Source organism: Mobula hypostoma, chromosome 8 (genome assembly GCF_963921235.1).
Source record: "Mobula hypostoma chromosome 8, sMobHyp1.1, whole genome shotgun sequence".
Classification (NCBI taxonomy): Eukaryota; Metazoa; Chordata; class Chondrichthyes; order Myliobatiformes; family Myliobatidae; genus Mobula; species Mobula hypostoma.
This window is the reverse complement of record NC_086104.1, coordinates 116,902,262-116,920,310: the sequence shown is the minus strand read 5'-3', so window position 1 is coordinate 116,920,310 and position 18,049 is coordinate 116,902,262. Positions and strand designations below refer to the sequence as shown.

At 44.4% G+C, this 18,049-nt stretch overlaps 1 protein-coding gene across 5 annotated transcripts in view; it reads left to right on the top strand.

Annotated features, from left to right (window-relative positions):
• Positions 1–18,049, top strand: part of LOC134350875 (carcinoembryonic antigen-related cell adhesion molecule 1-like) — a 105,480-nt gene that overhangs the window by 34,457 nt on the left and 52,974 nt on the right. For 4 of the 5 annotated variants that reach the window (XM_063056664.1, XM_063056661.1, XM_063056663.1 and 1 more), the window contains exons 3-6: positions 5,208–5,483; positions 6,898–7,152; positions 14,247–14,519; positions 14,606–14,854. In XM_063056664.1, coding sequence (XP_062912734.1) covers positions 5,208–5,483; positions 6,898–7,152; positions 14,247–14,519; positions 14,606–14,854 — 1,053 coding nt within the window. The remainder of the gene's footprint in view (positions 1–5,207; positions 5,484–6,897; positions 7,153–14,246; positions 14,520–14,605; positions 14,855–18,049) is intronic. The other variant, XM_063056666.1, reaches the window with a different exon arrangement.

Below are 18,049 nucleotides of genomic sequence, written 5' to 3'. Positions count from 1 at the left end.
CCTGCTGCACCAGAGCTGAGTCTCCCCAAACTGCCGACTTTTCACCATAATCACGCTTTCCCCCCCTATCAAATTTGCTTCGTCCTTTGCCCTCGGGTAGACGCCACAACTTGAACAAACCCAGGTAATCGTGCGAGGAGCAGATTGCTCCAGTTTGTGCAGATTGCTGTTGTCTTCAGAAAGAAGATGTTTTCCATACCCATAAGTTGGGAGTGGGTAGCATTTGGTGTTGATGTGGCTTTTCGTGTGCAGTTGCTTGGTGAAGGGATGGAGATTTGGCTTTGACTGCTGGATGAAATTCTACAAACGGACTGTGCATTTGTTTCAGATGGACCCGAAAATTTAACCATATACATCAATCCAGAACTTCCTGTGTATGAGACGGGGTCAAATGCGAATTTTTCTTGTTCGGCTGTTTTGAACCGTGCTCCTGAAATTTTGTGGTATTTTAATGGCTCATCTGTTCAACATAATGGACAGTGCCTAATTCTTGTAAACTTATCCTTGAGTGACCCTGGCATTTATGCTTGTGAGGCATTTAACAACGTAACCAAACGATCGAGTTCAATAACACGAAACTTTGTCGCCTTAGGAATGTATTTTCCGAAGGAGGGGTCGTGGTGTCGGAGTTGTGTACATAAAAATAGAGAAACTTGTTCATTGCTTCTTTATCAGCACCTGGTACGGCAAACCCTGGAGATGAGTAATGTAGTCTTAAATTACTAGTAGGAAATGATGAGTTTGTTATCCACATTCATAAGATAATACCCAATAGGTTGTTCTTTGGTATGTGAGATAACAACTTCAATTAATTTAATAACATCTATACTAACACTGTACTTTGTTTCATTGGTTATAATGTTATTGACTTTGGAAAGTCGAATATGCATTGGCAATTCTCCGTGCTGACCTGTGTTTATTCACCATTACTGACATTGCCAAGTGGCCCTACCATAACTTTAATTTATCCGTAGTTCCTTCTCCGTGGAGGACGCTGAACTCCAACTCACTGATATTGCATCCGGGTTTGTTTGAATCTGCGGGAGGTGGAAAGTCCCTTGCTTTCGTGTGATAGGCAAAGGAATTTAAATGATCTGCCTGCGAAATGCAATCACGTACTTTGAGTATCAATGAAAACTCTTCCTGACGGTGGTGTTCGAAGGATCAGTGAACAGTACTAGAGTTTGGACATTTTAGGCAAATGGAACGGAGGGAGAGGGAGTGGAGACAATGTGTTAAGCATATTCGATCGCTATGTGTTGAACAACATATTTCACCACCTACAGTGAAATCTATTTAGGGTTCGAGCTGAGAAGAATTGCGCATTACAGGTCGTTCACGACAAATTAGACACAGTCAAGAGAAAGAATCTGTTGAAGCGCCATGGGGAGAGAGTGGGCAGAGCACTGACTGGGACATTCCTCTCGGACTGGCATAGGCTGACGGGTCGAACGGACTACTGTAGCTTTGTAAATGCACTATAAATTTATGTACTGCCTACCTGTAACATACGTACCATATGGAACTTGCTCCTTGACTCCATTCACGCTGTCATTCTCGCATCCATCTGTTCAATCTAAGATACTCATAGCAGAAAAGTTACCAGTTTGCACAGGAGAAAGTTGCTGAGTGCGGCAGGTGGGGAGATACGATGCAAAGCCCCGCAACGGTGTCCCGGGCCCCTCTCTGCCAACGTGCCTACACAACGGTGTCCCGGGCCCCTCTCTGCCAACGTGCGTACACAATGGTGTCCCGGGCCCCTCTCTGCCAACGTGCCTATGCAGCGGTCTTTTCCCTGGGAACAATGTGTGTCATTCAGCCCCTAATTTTGTTTCGGTCCGTCTCAGAGCAGCGTTTGATGCCATGGAACAGAGCGGGGAGGATATGTGGCTGGCTGGTCCGCCGAGTGGTGGGTGTATTGTCACTCACCGACCTTCCAGCAACTTCCAGCGGTTTTTCCACTGCTGAATCCTCCTGGAGTATTACACACACAGGACTTATGGACTCCACGGCAGCCAGGCACAAGATCGTCCCAAATCTGTTTGGAGAAACAAAACCACGAGCTGCTCTTGATCTCATTTCGACCAGTTGAAAGATAATCAACCCCCTTCCTATATAACAATGCCCGTTGCTTCTCTGGTTGTTGTTCAAACAGACGAACCTGTGCAAATATTCAGTGTGATCCCGCTGCCTCCTTCCTAAATCGTATGTACCCTAATTACGCCCTGCAGAGAAATAATTCCAAACATTCCTGGGCATCCTCAACACCCCAATCTGAGTTGCCAATCTTTTGTCGCTATTCTCAGCTACCCTCTAACACCTATTAGATTCCTCCTATGATCCAGTTAGATCACAGGATAGATTCTGAACTCGCCACGAATGTCTGCTGGTCTTCCCGATTGTCTACTGGTCTTCCTGACTGTCTTTGTACGGGGCACCCATTAACTCCACTCACTAACATTCCCCGCACTCACTGCAAGGTAAGCCCGTCACTCCTGAGGTACAAGAACGAAAACAACACCACTGAACAGTGCATCCTTCTGCTCCACAGAAACCTTGACATGCACAAGAAGCGCGCGTTCGCTGTATCGGAAAGTCAGTATCGATTTCACGCCCTCAATTCTGTTTGTAGTTTGTTTGTTTGTTTAGTCTATGTATGTTTATTCAACTATGTGTGTATGCATCTAACGATTTAACAATAATTTATTTATTTACGCGTTTTTTATTTGTACCCCGTTGGTTATTAATTTATTATTTGTTTATTATTTATTTAATTATTCGTTCATTCATTTGTTGTCATCCATTTATTGGTTTATGTGCTTTTTTTTGTATTTGATTTCCTGTTTGTTTATTTTGCAACTACCAAGAAGACAATTATCTCACAAATCCACACAAGTAAAGATCACTAGAACAAGAGGAAGGACAGATAAGTTCTGTGTTTTGGAAATTATTTTACTTAATTAATGAAGCTTGAACTATTGACCCAGAGGCAGGGTCTGAACCCCACACGACAGCTGAAGGATTACATAGAACATAGAACGTAGAATAGTACAGCACAGTACAGGCCCTTTGACCCACAATGTTGTGCCGACCCTCAAACCCTACCTCCCATATAACACCCCACCTTAAATTTCTCCATATACCTGTCTAGCAGTCTCTTAAACTTCACTAGTGTATCTGCCTCCACTACTGACTCAGGCAGTGCATTCCACGCACCAACCACTCTCTGAGTAAAAAACCTTCCTCTAATATTCCCCTTGAACTTCCCACCCCTTAACTTAAAGCCATGTCTTTTTGTACTGAGCAGTGGTGCCCTGGGGAAGAGGCGCTGGCTGTCCACTCTATCTATTTCTCTTTATATCTTGTATACCTCTATCATGTCTCCTCTCATCCTCCTTCTCTCCAAAGAGTAAAGCTCTAGCTTCCTTAATCTCTGATCATCATGCATACTCTCTAAAGGAGGCAGCATCCTGGTAAATCTCCTCTGTACCCATTACAATGCTTCCTCATCCTTCCTATAGTGAGGCAACCAGAGCTGGACACAGTACTCCAAGTGTGGCCTAACCAGAGTTTTACAGAGCTGCATCATTACCTTGCAACTCCTGAACACTATCCCTCGGCTTATGAAAGCTAACACCCCATAAGCTTTCTTAACTACCATATCTACCTGTGAGGGAACTTTCAGAGATCTATGGACATGCAATCCCAGATCCCTCTGCTCCTCCACACTCCCAAGTATCCTGCCATTTACTTTGTACTCTGCCTTGGAGTTTGTCCTTCCAAAGTGTACCACCTCACACTTCTCTGGGTTGAACTCCATCTGCCACTTCTCAGCTCACTTCTGCATCCTATCAATGTCTCTCTGCAACCTTTGACAATCCTCTACGCTATCCACAACACCACCAACCTTTGTGTCATCTGCAAACTTTCCAACCCACCCTTCTACCCCCACATCCAGGTCGTTAATAAAAATAACAAAAAGTAGAGGTCCCAGAACAGATCCTTGTGGGACACCACTAGTCACAATCCTCCAATCTGAATGTACTCCCTCCACCACTACCTTTTGCTTTCTGCAGGCAAGCCAATTCTGAATCTACCTGGCCAAACTTCCCTGGACCTCATGCCTTCTGACTTTCTGAATAAACCTACCATGTGGAACCTTGTCAAATGCCTTACTAAAATCCATGTAGATCACATCCACTGCACTACCCTCATCTATATGCCTGGTCACCTCCTCAAAGAACTCTATCAGGCTTGTTAGACACGATCTGCCCCTCACAAAGCCATGCTGACTGTCCATGATTCTCTAAATGCCCATAGATCCTATCTCTAAGAATCTTTTCCAACATCTTTCCCACCACAGACATAAGGCTCACTGGTCTATAATTACCCGGACTATCCCTACTACCTTTTTTGAACAAGGGGACAACATTTGCCTCCCTCCAGTCCTCCGGTACCATTCCCATGGACAACAAGGACATAAAGATCCTCGCCAGTGGCTCAGCAATCTCTTCCCTCACCTCATGGAGCAGCCTGGGGAATATTCCATCAGGCCCCGGGGACTTATCCGTCCTAATGTATTTAACAACTCCAACACCTCCTCTCCCTTAATATCAGCATGCTCCAGAACATCATCCTCACTCATGTTGTCCTCACCGTCATCAAGTTCCCTCTCATTGGTGAATACCGAAGAGAAGTATTCATTGAGGACCTCCCTCACTTCCACAGCCTTCAGGCACATCTTCCCACCTTTATCTCTAATCGGTCCTACCTTCAATTAGAATTGATATAACAAGTAAATATGAAAATTAACAGCAGTCTCCTTGAGGATTGCTATGAAATTACCGGATTCACAATTCGAAAAGTGAAAGAAATCTGCTGCTGTTATCCACTCTGATTCATAGGTGACTCCTAACGCATTCTAACTCCTGCCTGTTCCTGGGTACTGGGGCAATGGATGCTGGATTATGAGTGATGTCCACATACAATGAATGAAGGACAAAGCTGCTTCTCTCCAGCATGGTACCTGAATCTCAGCACAGGACTCAACATGAATTATCTCAAATATTCTCAATCCCTTATCCATTCTCATTTGACAGCATGTGAAACCACTGTTTTAATGCATTTTTCATCAAAGCAGAGCCCTTTATCCTCCAGATTAACTACTCCAATTCTTCTGCACTAACCAATCTCCTGTGTTTTAACAGAGCCTGTTTCCAATGTCAATGTTACATCTAATGACACCCGCTTGATCGAGTACAATGACACCGTGAGCCTAACCTGCTTCGCAAAAGGCACAGCAGTCTCTTACGTGTGGCTTAAAGAAAATAGTCCAGTAACTTCTGATGACAGGTTTGAACTGAGTACCGATAATAGCACACTGACTATTGCTGGAGTGTTACGGACAGATGGACCATTCAACTGCCGCGCATCCAACTTGATTAATAACTTGACAAGCAATCCGTTTAATCTCACTGTTTTCTGTAAGTGTCAAGAGAGGCCTGTATTTACCATTCCTGCTGGGCACGGGGATTTGGTGGGAGTAGGGTCATATTATACCTGCAACAGTAGCACAGTGATGATCTCATTAAACTAACACCCGATTCAGTGGACAATCGAATGTCCAATTGCCCTTGGCAGCTGCAGAATCAAACTTTAAATCTAAAACTGAGAAACTGAGAAACCAGACTCAGTAACAGTGACCATTAAATGACTAAATCTTTGGGAGAATGGAATCTGGGTCACTCGTGTACGTCAAGTGAATGAAGTGTGCGGGGTAAATCTGTCTTCCATATATGTAACTCCAGGCCCAACAACCTGGATGATTCCTTACCAGCCCCTGAGTACAAAGAGAATGTACTCTGTATGCTGGCTCTGCCAGGAATGGCCATTTCCTGTGACCTGAAGCGGTCACATTTTCCTGTGTGCAATTCCTAAATGATGGCATTTGGTACCTCAGTGGAAATTTGCACCACTGACATGCACCAACAAGGTTTCACTTGTTTAAGTGCAGAGCAGGATGTGTAAAAACATTCAGGTCAATTTGTGTCACGTCTAATTTTGCATTTTCTGTCGAACCTATTCCTATTCTGGACAGCTTTCCTGTGCTCCTAATTGGTTCTACACAGAGCTAGAACTTCAACGACTCACCTCAGAACCCTAATCTGTAAAAGACAACAGCCATGAACATAAACATAAGTTAGAGGAAAGCTTCAGGAACTAGAGTCCCAGAGCTAGAGTCAGCCTCTTGACGGATGTCTGAAGAAGTTAGAAGCTAGAAACAGCTGGAGATGCATCCAGTATGCAAGGAAAAAGTTACTGCCCCCCAATTGATATGAAAGTCACCATTCTCAGTGGGTTTACCCTGAGTGGTCAAAGTTAACTTCCTAATATTCACACTGGGACTTGGATTGCAAATAGGATTAAGCACCAAAGTGAGACTAAATTTGGAAGTATATTGCACGCCCATATGTCATTGGGTCTTGTTGAGCATTTATTGCATCTCTTTCTGTGGGTCGTCCTTTTTTGATGGGTTAATTATCTCATCCTGTTTTGTGGAATTTTCCACGATTATGCCCATCAGATGACACATGGGCAGCCGAGTCAGGGAAGTCACAAGGGGAGATGATTGGCCCCGGCGTACGCTGTGTTCCATATTTTCACGACCGAGGGAGGCTGGTAGAAATAGTATTGGGAATATAACACAACAGTTTAATTTGTAGAAAAATATGATTTATTGCTTCTGATCTATAGTCCAATGCATTCTCCGGCATGTAGGGCACGTGTTGGTGCGCAATCTCTCTGGTGGTGGGCTGCCCTCCCTCTCCCGCTCAGCTTCGCTGCTGCTTTTTGCAGTTCATGTAATTTACTACAATTAGTTTTGTGCGTTTGTTTTAGACGGACCGGATCATCCAAAAATCACTAATAACTCCGCCTCCATTGCTTACATTGCTGGAAGCACCACGTTAACATGTTCTGCAGTGTCTCGCCCTGACGCTAAACTGACATGGCATTTCAGCAGTGACTTGCATCAAACTGAGCAGTTTAGCCTTGCCAATATTTCCGTGAACAAGACAGGGAATTATACTTGTCAAGCCTATAACGATATTACAAAAAGGTTCAATGCCTCAACTCAAGAAATAATTGTGCTCGGTATGTAATACATTCTTATTTTATCTGTCGAAGAGAATAAACAATGATAATAAGCACTTGGTCATTGATCTAAGTGGCTGAATTTGATCTGAATACCTATTCAAAATATTGATTTGCACATTGCACGTTGTTCTGTTGACAGTTAATAATAATTATAGGCATCTGTTAGTCTTGTGAGATCATGGATTTGTGCCTTGGAAGGTTTCCAGGGTGAAGGCCTGGGCAAGGTTGTATGGAACTTGTATGCTGCAAGTCTCCCCTCTCCATGCCACCGATGTTGTCCAAGGGAAGGGCACGAGGGCCAATACAGCTTAGCACCGGTGTTGTCGCAAAGCAATTTGTGGTTAAGTGCCTTGCTCAAGGACACAACATGCTGCCTCAGCTGAGGCTCGAACTAGCAACCTTCAGATCACGAGACCAACGTTTTAACCACTTGGCCATGCACCAACACAGTTACTTTTGACAGTTGACAGTTAATATTTGTCCATATAGTTACTCAAGGAAGGACATCGGTCTTTTTACCAATCTGGATGAGCATGTATGTGACTCCTGACAGAACAATCATGTGAATGTTTCACTGCCACCAGTTTCACTGGATGGGAACAGTGCAACGGATGGGTAGTTGGGGACAAGCGGTAAATTCCAATAATAACCATATCGAGCATAGACTTTTTACAAATAGCATTCCAGAAGTCCTTAAGATGGTTTTCGTAATAGTTAAGGAACTGCTGTACAAACCAATGCAACTCAACAGTAACCCAGACTGTAAGTACAAGGTCCAGATGCAAAACTTCAATGGTCCATTTCTGTTCACGCAGCCTGACCCAAAGAGTTCCTCCAGATGTTTTGTGCATTGCTCCGGTCACTTGTGTCCCTCTCTCTACAGGCGGCTGTCCTAATGAATTGTGCAAGGTTCCGGTTTCCTCCAGCTGATTATACAGTGAATGAGCTTAACACTACCTCTTTACGCAGTTTGTTCCCTCTCCCAACTTGCTCCAAAGTTTAACATGTTATCCCCATACAACTCACGGCTCTGCAAAATACCCAGGTCTGCTGTCTGTGTCACTTGACCGTGACACATAGACCTTCCTCTTTGCTTCAGATGGGTTTGTCATAGTTCCGTGGTCTTTGCAGTCTCTCCAAGTCACCAGGATAGTAATTTGTTCACAAGAGGTGGCCTGACCTCATCAGTCATATTCCTAATTAATCTTGGAATCGGAAAGAAGGCTCACAGGGGAACCACTCAACACATTTTTTTTAAATTTCAAAATATACTTTATTCAAAAATAAAATTATATACAATAAACCATTCAATAACTTTCCATCCTTTACATACATTTCCATTATGGTCTGTATATATCCATACTTATGGCCACCCACGTGGCACCCCAGTTCACCTTACCACATCATTGCTGAGGGGTATACTCCCCACCACCTGGCCCCTCCCACTCCCGCGGGTGAAGAAACCTATACCGTGGTCCTTCCCCACTGGGCCCTTTCGGTGGCTGCACCGAGTTTCAGTGCGTCCCTCAGCACGTACTCCTGCAGCCGAGAATGTGCCAGTCGGCAGCATTCTCCCACGGACATCTCCATGTGCTGGTAGATCATCAAGTTTCGGGCCGACCAAAGAGCGTCTTTCACCGAGTTGATGATCTGCCAGCAGCACCGGATGTTGGTCTCCGTGTGCGTCCCCGGGAACAGCCTGTAGATCAAAGAGTCCTCTGTTACGCAGCTGCTGGGGATGAAACATGACACTAGCCCGTCCATCCTCCTCCACACCCTCTCTGCGAACTGATAGTGTGCAAAGAGGTGGATCACAGACTCCTCCTCACTGCAGTCCTCCCGCGGGCAGTGGGGTGCGGAGACGACGTTCCAGGCGTACAGGAGGGCTCTGACTGGGAGGGCCCCTCTCACCGCCAGCCAAGCGACGTCCTGGTGCCTGTTGGTGAGATCTGGCGATGAGGCATTTTGCCAGATGAACTGGACAGTCTGCTTGGGGAACCACCTCACTGGGTCCATTACGTCCTTCTCCTGCAGTGCCTGCAGGACATTACGTGCTGACCACTGCCTGATGGCCCTGTGGTCAACGGCGTTCTCCTGGAAGAACTTTTCTACGAAGGACAGGTATGGCGGCAACGACCAGCTGACTGGGGCGTTGCGCGGGAGTGGGGCCAGACTCATCCTTCGTAGCCAGGGCGACAGGTAGAACCTGGGCACATAGTGGTACATGGTGTCCACATACCTGGGTTCTACACACAACTTGATAAAGCCACACACGAAGCTGGCCATCAGGGTGAGGGCGACATTGGGGACGTTCTTGCCATCATGAACCACTCAACACATCGGTCATGTGCTAGCACTTGTGGACCAATGCCTCTCATTCTCAAGCCTTGCACTTTCCCTGCCAGTCATGCCCAGTTCATTTCAAAGTCCTGGGTGTTAAATTCTAAATGGAACATCTTACTATTCTCATTTAATCCGTCATCATAAACATCCTGTTTAAAAAAAATTCCCTCACATTTTCCTTATATCACGGAGTTGGACTCACGCCCCAGTCTCAGTGCTCAGTGTTGGAGCCATTTGCAACAGCTCCACTAACTGGGCCTTCAACCACAACCCCCCGACACACACACTCGCTATTTTAACCCAATCAGATCACGGTACCTCATCACATCCACTTTCTGTTTTGCATAAATACTTTTTTGTAGCCGGCCGAATTGAATTGGTCAGAATATCAGAACTTCAACATAGGTGTGACAGACTCACAACAGTTGTTTAACAAATTCAATTCTGACAACCTAATGCCAAATTATTTCATTGCCAATTTCCTCAGACACGACCCTGGCAGAGAGACAGTCCACATATTCCCCAGCTCAAGGGCCAACAGAAAGAACCAGCTTCCCTAACAAATAACATACATCAAAGTTGCTGGTGAACGCAGCAGGCCAGGCAGCATCTATAGGAAGAGGCGCAGTCGACGTTTCAGGCCGAGACCCTTCGTCAGGACTAACTGAAGGAAGAGTGAGTAAGGGATGACCCCTTCTCCCGTCTTCATCCCTCCTCTTCTTCATGGACACCCCGCTCTGGTCTTCTGCCTGCTCTGGATCTCTTTATTGCCAACTGCCGACGGGACATCAACCGTCTCGACTTCACCGCACCTTGTCCCCATTCCAACCTCACTCCTTCGGAACGCTCTGCTCTCCACTCCCTCCGCACTAATCCTAACATTATTATTAAACCCGCTGATAAGGGGGGTGCTGTTGTAGTCTGGCGTACTGACCTCTACCTTGCCGAGGCACAGCGACAACTCGCGGATACCTCCTCTTATTTACCCCTCGATCGTGACCCCACTAAGGAGCACCAGGCCATTGTCTCCCACACTATCAACGACTTTATCCGCTCAGGGGATCTCCCATCCACTGCTACCAACCTTATAGTTCCCACACCCCGCACTTCCCGTTTCTACCTCCTACCCAAGATCCACAAACCTGCCTGTCCTGGCCGACCTATTGTCTCAGCTTGCTCCTGCCCCACCGAACTCGTTTCTGCATACCTCGACACTGTTTTATCACCCCTTGTTCAATCCCTTCCGACCTATGTTCGTGACACTTCTCACGCTCTTAAACTTTTCGATGATTTTAAGTTCCCTGGCCCCCACCGCTTTATTTTCACCTTGGATGTCCAGTCCCTATATACTTCCATCCCCCATCAGGAAGGTCTCAAAGCTCTACGCTTCTTTTTGGATTCCAGACCTAATCAGTTCCCCTCTACCACCACTCTGCTCCGTCTAGCAGAATTAGTCCTTACTCTTAATAATTTCTCCTTTTGCTCCTCCCATTTCCTCCAAACTAAAGGTGTAGCTATGGGCACCCGTATGGGTCCTAGCTATGCCTGCCTTTTTGTTGGGTTTGTGGAACAATCTGTGTTCCGTGCCTATTCTGGTATCTGTCCCCCACTTTTCCTTCGCTACATCGACGACTGCATTGGCGCTGCTTCCTGCACGCATGCAGAACTCGTTGACTTTATTAACTTTGCCTCCAACTTTCACCCTGCCCTCAAGTTTACCTGGTCCATTTCTGACACCTCCCTCCCCTTTCTAGATCTTTCTGTCTCTGTCTCTGGAGACAGCTTATCCACTGATGTCTACTATAAGCCTACTGACTCTCACAACTATCTGGACTATTCCTCTTCTCACCCTGTCTCTTGCAAAAACGCCATCCCCTTCTCGCAATTCCTCCGTCTCCGCCGCATCTGCTCTCAGGATGAGGCTTTTCATTCTAGGACGAGGGAGATGTCTTCATTTTTTAAAGAAAGGGGCTTCCCTTCCTCCACTATCAACTCTGCTCTTAAACGCATCTCCCCCATTTCACGTACATCTGCTCTCACTCCATCCTCCCACCACCCCACTAGGAATAGGGTTCCCCTGGTCCTCACCTACCACCCCACCAGCCTCCGGGTCCAACATATTATTCTCTGTAACTTCCGCCACCTCCAACGGGATCCCACCACTAAGCATATCTTTCCCTCCCCGCCTCTCTCTGCATTCCGCAGGGATCGCTCCCTACACAACTCCCTTGTCCATTCGTCCCCCCCATCCCTCCCCACTGATCTCCCTGCTGGCACTTATCCGTGTAAGCGGAACAAGTGCTACACATGCCCTTACACTTCCTCCCTTACCACCATTCAGGGCCCCAAACAGTCCTTCCAGGTGAGGCATCACTTCACCTGTGAGTCGACTGGGGTGATATACTGCGTCCGGTGCTCCCGATGTGGCCTTTTATATATTGGTGAGACCCGACGCAGACTGGGAGACCGCTTTGCTGAACATCTACGCTCTGTCCGCCAGAGAAAGCAGGATCTCCCAGTGGCCACACATTTTAATTCCACATCCCATTCCCATTCTGACATGTCTATCCACGGCCTCCTCTACTGTAAAGATGAAGCCACACTCAGGTTGGAGGAACAACACCTTATATTCCGTCTGGGTAGCCTCCAACCTGATGGCATGAACATTGACTTCTCTAACTTCCGCTAGGCCCCACCTCCCCCTCGTACCCCATCTGTTACTCTTTTTAATGCACACATTCTTTCTCTCACTCTACTTTTTCTCCCTCTGTCCCTCTGAATATACCTCTTGCCCATCCTCTGGGTCACCCCCCCCGTCTTTCTTGCCGGACCTCCTGTCCCATGATCCTTTCGTATCCCCTTCTGCCTATCACCTGTCCAGCTCTCGGCTCCATCCCTCCCCCTCCTGTCTTCTCCTATCATTTTGCATCTCCCCCTCCCCCTCCAGCTTTCAAATCCCTTACTCACTCTTCCTTCAGTTAGTCCTGACGAAGGGTCTCGGCCTGAAACGTCGACTGCGCCTCTTCCTATAGATGCTGCCTGGCCTGTTGCGTTCACCAGCAACTTTGATGTATGTTGCTTGAATTTCCAGCATCTGCAGAATTCCTGTTGTTTCCCTAACAAATAATCGTGTAACGACTATTGGGGTGATCATGTTACAAGATTTGCCGTCATCAACTGGTTTCTGTTGTTAACGACAGGCAGTGTCGCCTGATACTTCCACCTTGATTGCTTTGGTTGTCAAACTCATGCAAACAATAGAAGTTTAGTCACAACAGGCAACAGGGTTATTATTCATATGACACAAAAATAATGTTTCCTTTAAACATTTCACCTTTCACCCTTAACCTATACAGTCTCACTGAAACTCAATGAAAAAGCCTACTTGCATTTAGCCTATCTATACCCCTCATAACTCTGTATGCCTCTATCAAATGTCCCCTCAATCTTCTCCATTCCAGGGAATAAAGTTCTGAAGGAGAGAATGTGTCTGTCACTGGTGACACCAGTATATGTAGCCCAAACTGATCTTAGAAAGGTGGCTGTGAGTTGCATTCTTGAACTCTTGCATTTTGCTGTTGTCCCATAACTAACAGGTTAGGTTTGGTGAAATAGCTGTTCCCGTAAACGCTCATTCCTTCTGTAAACCGTAGTGTGGTTACTCAGCAAGAGTAGTCAAACAGCGGCTCCCCAAAGACAGTCTTCACACACCACGAATGGCCGTGACAGCAGGTACAGTGGCACAACACCACTTGTAGAGCTGGAAAGTCCTTGCTGTGACTTCTCTGTCATTAGGTCAAAATGGGCATTATGGATGCCACTTTCTTAGGATAGTGATGAATGGGAAAATAGTGTCAATAACATCCAATCCCAGTAAACAAATAAGAAAGAAGATATATAGAAGAAAGAAAGAGGCCACCAAGCGCATTATCTGTCCATTCCCAACAGACTCCGTAGAGGAACATTGAATATATTTAGAAAAGAAAATGTGCTAGACTTCCTTCTCAGAAGTTCCAGGGTTTCTGAAGTTCATACAAGGCACTATGAAGAGTGAGTCATTGAATGTGCAAACGGCTTAAGCAGACAGAACTTTGGACTGTGGTTAGTGGAAGTGTGAGTTGTTCAATTGTCACAATGAACAGGCCGGAAAATTGACCTGATGCCGCAAAACAGATCAGCGACCATCTTACTAAAAGTTTGAACTTGCTGGAAGGGCTAAATGGTTGACTGCTACCCTGTTATACTTGTATAATGAGCTAATAACTGCAACGTCCTTTAAAGTATTCAAGGAAGTTAAATCTCCAACAAAACAATCTTTTCCTACCTGAAATCTCAATGTTAGCTTATTGGTTTGTTGTCATTACAGTCTGACCAGTATTTAGAATTAAATATTAATTTTATGTTTTTCTGATATTCACCAGATGTATTTGAAAGTTCAAGGGAAGTGTAGATCTCTTTTAGTAAACGTTATCCCTGCAAATGAGTGTCCAGCAGATGAATGTGTTCAGGCCCTGCACTGGGGTTAGTGATTGTGCCCTACATTAGTGTTAGTGTTTAGGCATTGCATTAGGGTTAGTGTTCAAGCTCTGCATTAAGGTTAATGTTTGGGCTCTATATTAGGGTTTCTGTTAAGACGCTAAGGCCAATATGTGAGTCACAATCATAACTTAGTGAACAAAGCCTCGGGTGATATCATTGGACTGCAGTAAAAAGGAATAATTCCATTCCCCTTTTACTTCTATTTACAGAGTTCGTGTCTCAAGTGACAATAACCAGCAATGATACAACTGCTTTGGAAAATAATACGGTTGCACTCACTTGTGAGGCAAATGGCACAATTCAGGAAAGAACATGGTTAAAAGATAACAAAATCATCCCAAATAATAGCAGAATATCTATGTCCTCCAATAATATAACTTTGAGTATAACCCGTATTCACAGAAATGATGCGGGAATTTATACATGTGTTGTAAGCAATGATTTCAGCAACGGCAGTGCAGTGATCCACCTAAAAGTTTCCTGTAAGTATACAGGTAGTTCGTTGCATTAATTTACATTTAATATTACTTATTAGAGAAACAACATACAATCTCAATTTCTGTTGTAGATGGACCAGAAAACATCAAGATTCAGCCGCAGGGTCCAGTTATGGCAACTATTGGCAAAACGTTGTATTGTTCTGCCGTTTCAGTTCCAGTTGAATATAAATGGTTTAAATGGACAAATATGCTGCAGACAGAACAGAACTACACCTTCGAGTCAGTAAGGGAGGTTGACAGTGGAAATTATACTTGTCAGGTTTATAACAGTGTAACCAAGGAAAGCATCAGCCTTTCTGTAAAGGTCATTGCACAGGGTAAGTAGAAGTTTCTGCCTATATTCCACTTCAATTGACCTCTTAAACTTCTAAACAATTTCAATTTGCAATTTTCACACTATGCTCTTCTGTCTACTTTGGTCATCAGAGAGAAAATTATTCAGTGTTGTCAGGGATAGTGAATGTGGAACAGAGTAACAGAAATAAAGGATGGTGTGGAGGGATTGATTATTAGTCAATTTGCTGTAAATTTAAAATGTTCATTTACGTCTGCAACAACTGATGTTCCGTGTCATGTTTGCCAGAGCATTGGCAACTGAAGAACAGGGAGAACTTGCTGGTTAAAGTAATGGAGAGCCATGTCTGTTTGTCTGTCACAGTAACCGAGGGACATACTGTGTCCATGCTTGTAAGTAGGATCACTCAAAGCCATTCACAGTGGAAGTAGAATACTGAACCCTGACCAGTATGAGCGTAACTTCATAAAGTTGAGGAAACAATCCACTTGTGAATAAAGTATAGTTGCTGGATATAACAAACAAACCAATCTTGGAGGTACTTACAGGGTTTCAATTAGCATAATGCTCAGAAGTATAAACAAAAAGCGCTGGAAACAGTCAGCAGGTCAGGCAGCATCTGTGAAATGAGAAGCTGAGGTCGACATTCCAATACAGAGCAGGGAGGTGGTGGAACAATAACGCAACACTCAAATGTGAAATGGACCATTGCTGGAGTGGGATGGGATTCCTCAAACAATTCTGACAGAGGATCTTCGACTTGAATTGTAAATCGTTTCTTGCTCCACGGCGGCTGCATGACCGCTTGTGCTTTTGCAGATTTTGGCTTTTTTTAATTTCATATTACCAGCATCTCCAGTGTTTGCATTCTTTTTCATAAAATTCTGTTAAACCCAAATTAATCGGTGAAAGAAACTAACTCTTGAGTTAACCCTTCCTGATGGACAGAGGAGCAATGATGTATGTGTATTTCAACACACCTAGCAATAAAACAGCCATCATAATCAAAGACACCACCCACACAGAACATTTTCTCTTCTCTCTTCTCCAACCCCTCCAGACAATACAAAAGCCTGAAAGCACGTACCAACAGGCATGACAGATTCCAGCTCATTGTTATCAAACCTTTTGTCCGATAAGATGGAATCTTTCCTTTACAATCTACCTTTTATGACCTCGCACTTTAATTTTTGCCTGTGCTGCACTTTTTTGGTATCTGTTACACTTTATTCTTCATTGTTATTGGTTTACATTACTGTATTCCAGCTCAATGGAATATGTAATGGTTTCATCTCTGCAAGAGAAAACATGTACCTTGGTACATGTGACAATAGCAACCTCTTTACCAATACCAATACACTGCAGGGCAGGACCCAATGAGAACTTGGCTGGCCTAGCACAAAGGACCGAGAAAACAATCACAGGGTCTCATTCAAAATCTGCAGTAATCACAGGTTACGCATGGATATTGCAGCCATTTTAAGTCACCCCCATTTAAGAATGATACTACTGTTCAACAGAGAGCGAGGGAGTGACTTCCCCTGATAGTTCCAAGGGGAGTAATTTCAGTTCCAGCATTAGTATGGACAAATACATTTTTGGTAAAGTATGTGCAGGCTGTGTAGAGCAGTTGTTTATGCAGAGTATTGCAGTGGTAAACTCATTGTCTCCAGAGAGGGGTCAGGGATGTGTTGGAAACAGAGCTTTCAAGTGGGAATTAGACTGAAGCCATAATAATACACAGAGATACAGAAATGAGCATGGGAGTGGGATTGAGGTAATCACACTACCAGAAGCTAGCATAGACTCTGAGGGCTGAGTAGCCCACTTGTGTTGGTATGACATGGTTTGGAATTTGAAAGACCTGCCAATGATTATGCCCAGGAATGTTTTATTTTCTTCTTGTTGGGATTACTTTGCTACAAACAAGAATTGGAAGTTATTTTAATATTGCATTCTACCATAACTAAATCATCCTCTCTACATGAAAACTGGAATAATTCAGAATCAGTATCAGAAAAAGGTTTATTATCTTTGGCATATATCATAAAATTTGTTGTTTTGAAGCAGTACTTTGCTTCATAATAAGAAAAAAAAACTATAATTACAATAAGTACATTAAAAAATCAATAAGCAGCATGAAAATAGTGAGTAGGTATTCATTGTCCATTCAGAAATCTGATGAAGAACTTAGTCCTGTACAGTGTCTCCAGCCTTCTGTCCCTCCTCCATGGTGAGAAGACAACTTGGCCTGGGTGATGAGTGCTGTCTCAAAGCATTGTATTTCAAAGGTGTCCTCAGTGCTGGGAGGGTAGTGTCCATGATGGAGCTGGCTGAGTTTCCAACTTTCAACAGCTTTCTCCGAAACTATGCAGTCGCCCCTCCTCCACAATTGCCAAGCGAGATGCTTCCGTTATGTCTCCTGACACTAATTCGCAGCAAGATTATGTGACAGGTGTCAGCTCCTGCCTTGCCTATCAGACTGTAGAACTCACAAAATATATTCTCCAATATTATCTGAAATTTCAGGGAAATATTTTTTGAAATAACCTTTCTTGAAATTAGTGTCTTTTGACATTACAAAACAAATGAGCCCTACACCTTTTTGCTAATCAGGTAGAGCTGAGAGGGGCTACTGTTTATCAACTGACTCAATCCACAAGCAATATCAACTTCTCAAGTAGACTTTTAAAGATCAAATCATGCAGCAACTTGTTATAACAGAGGCAGGATAGTAGTCATTCAAGGTGGAAATAGGCATGCAGATGTATGTGCTTGATTGATGGTGGTATTAATAAATTGGAGTCACAGTCAGAGAGCAAACACAGCACAGGTAGAATCATCCCTTCAGTCCATGCTGACCACAGTGGCAATCCAGCTAGTTCCCAATTCATGTGTTTAGCCCATATACCTGCAAACCCCATCCCTATCCAGGTGCTTCTTAAATTATACCATTGTACCTTCCTCAACTACTTCTTCAGGCAGCTCATTCCACATACTCACTACCCTATGTCTCGTATTCTTATAAAAGATTCTCCTCTTACCCTAAACACACGTATCACGGTTTAGGACTACCTGACACTGGATAAAAGACTTTTATCATGCACATTTTCTGTGACGTTCTTAACTCTCATCATCACTCTCTCTAACCCAGGCACTCGGGCCCTGCCAACATCCTCATATTTATTTTTATTGTACTCTTTCCAGTTTAACTATG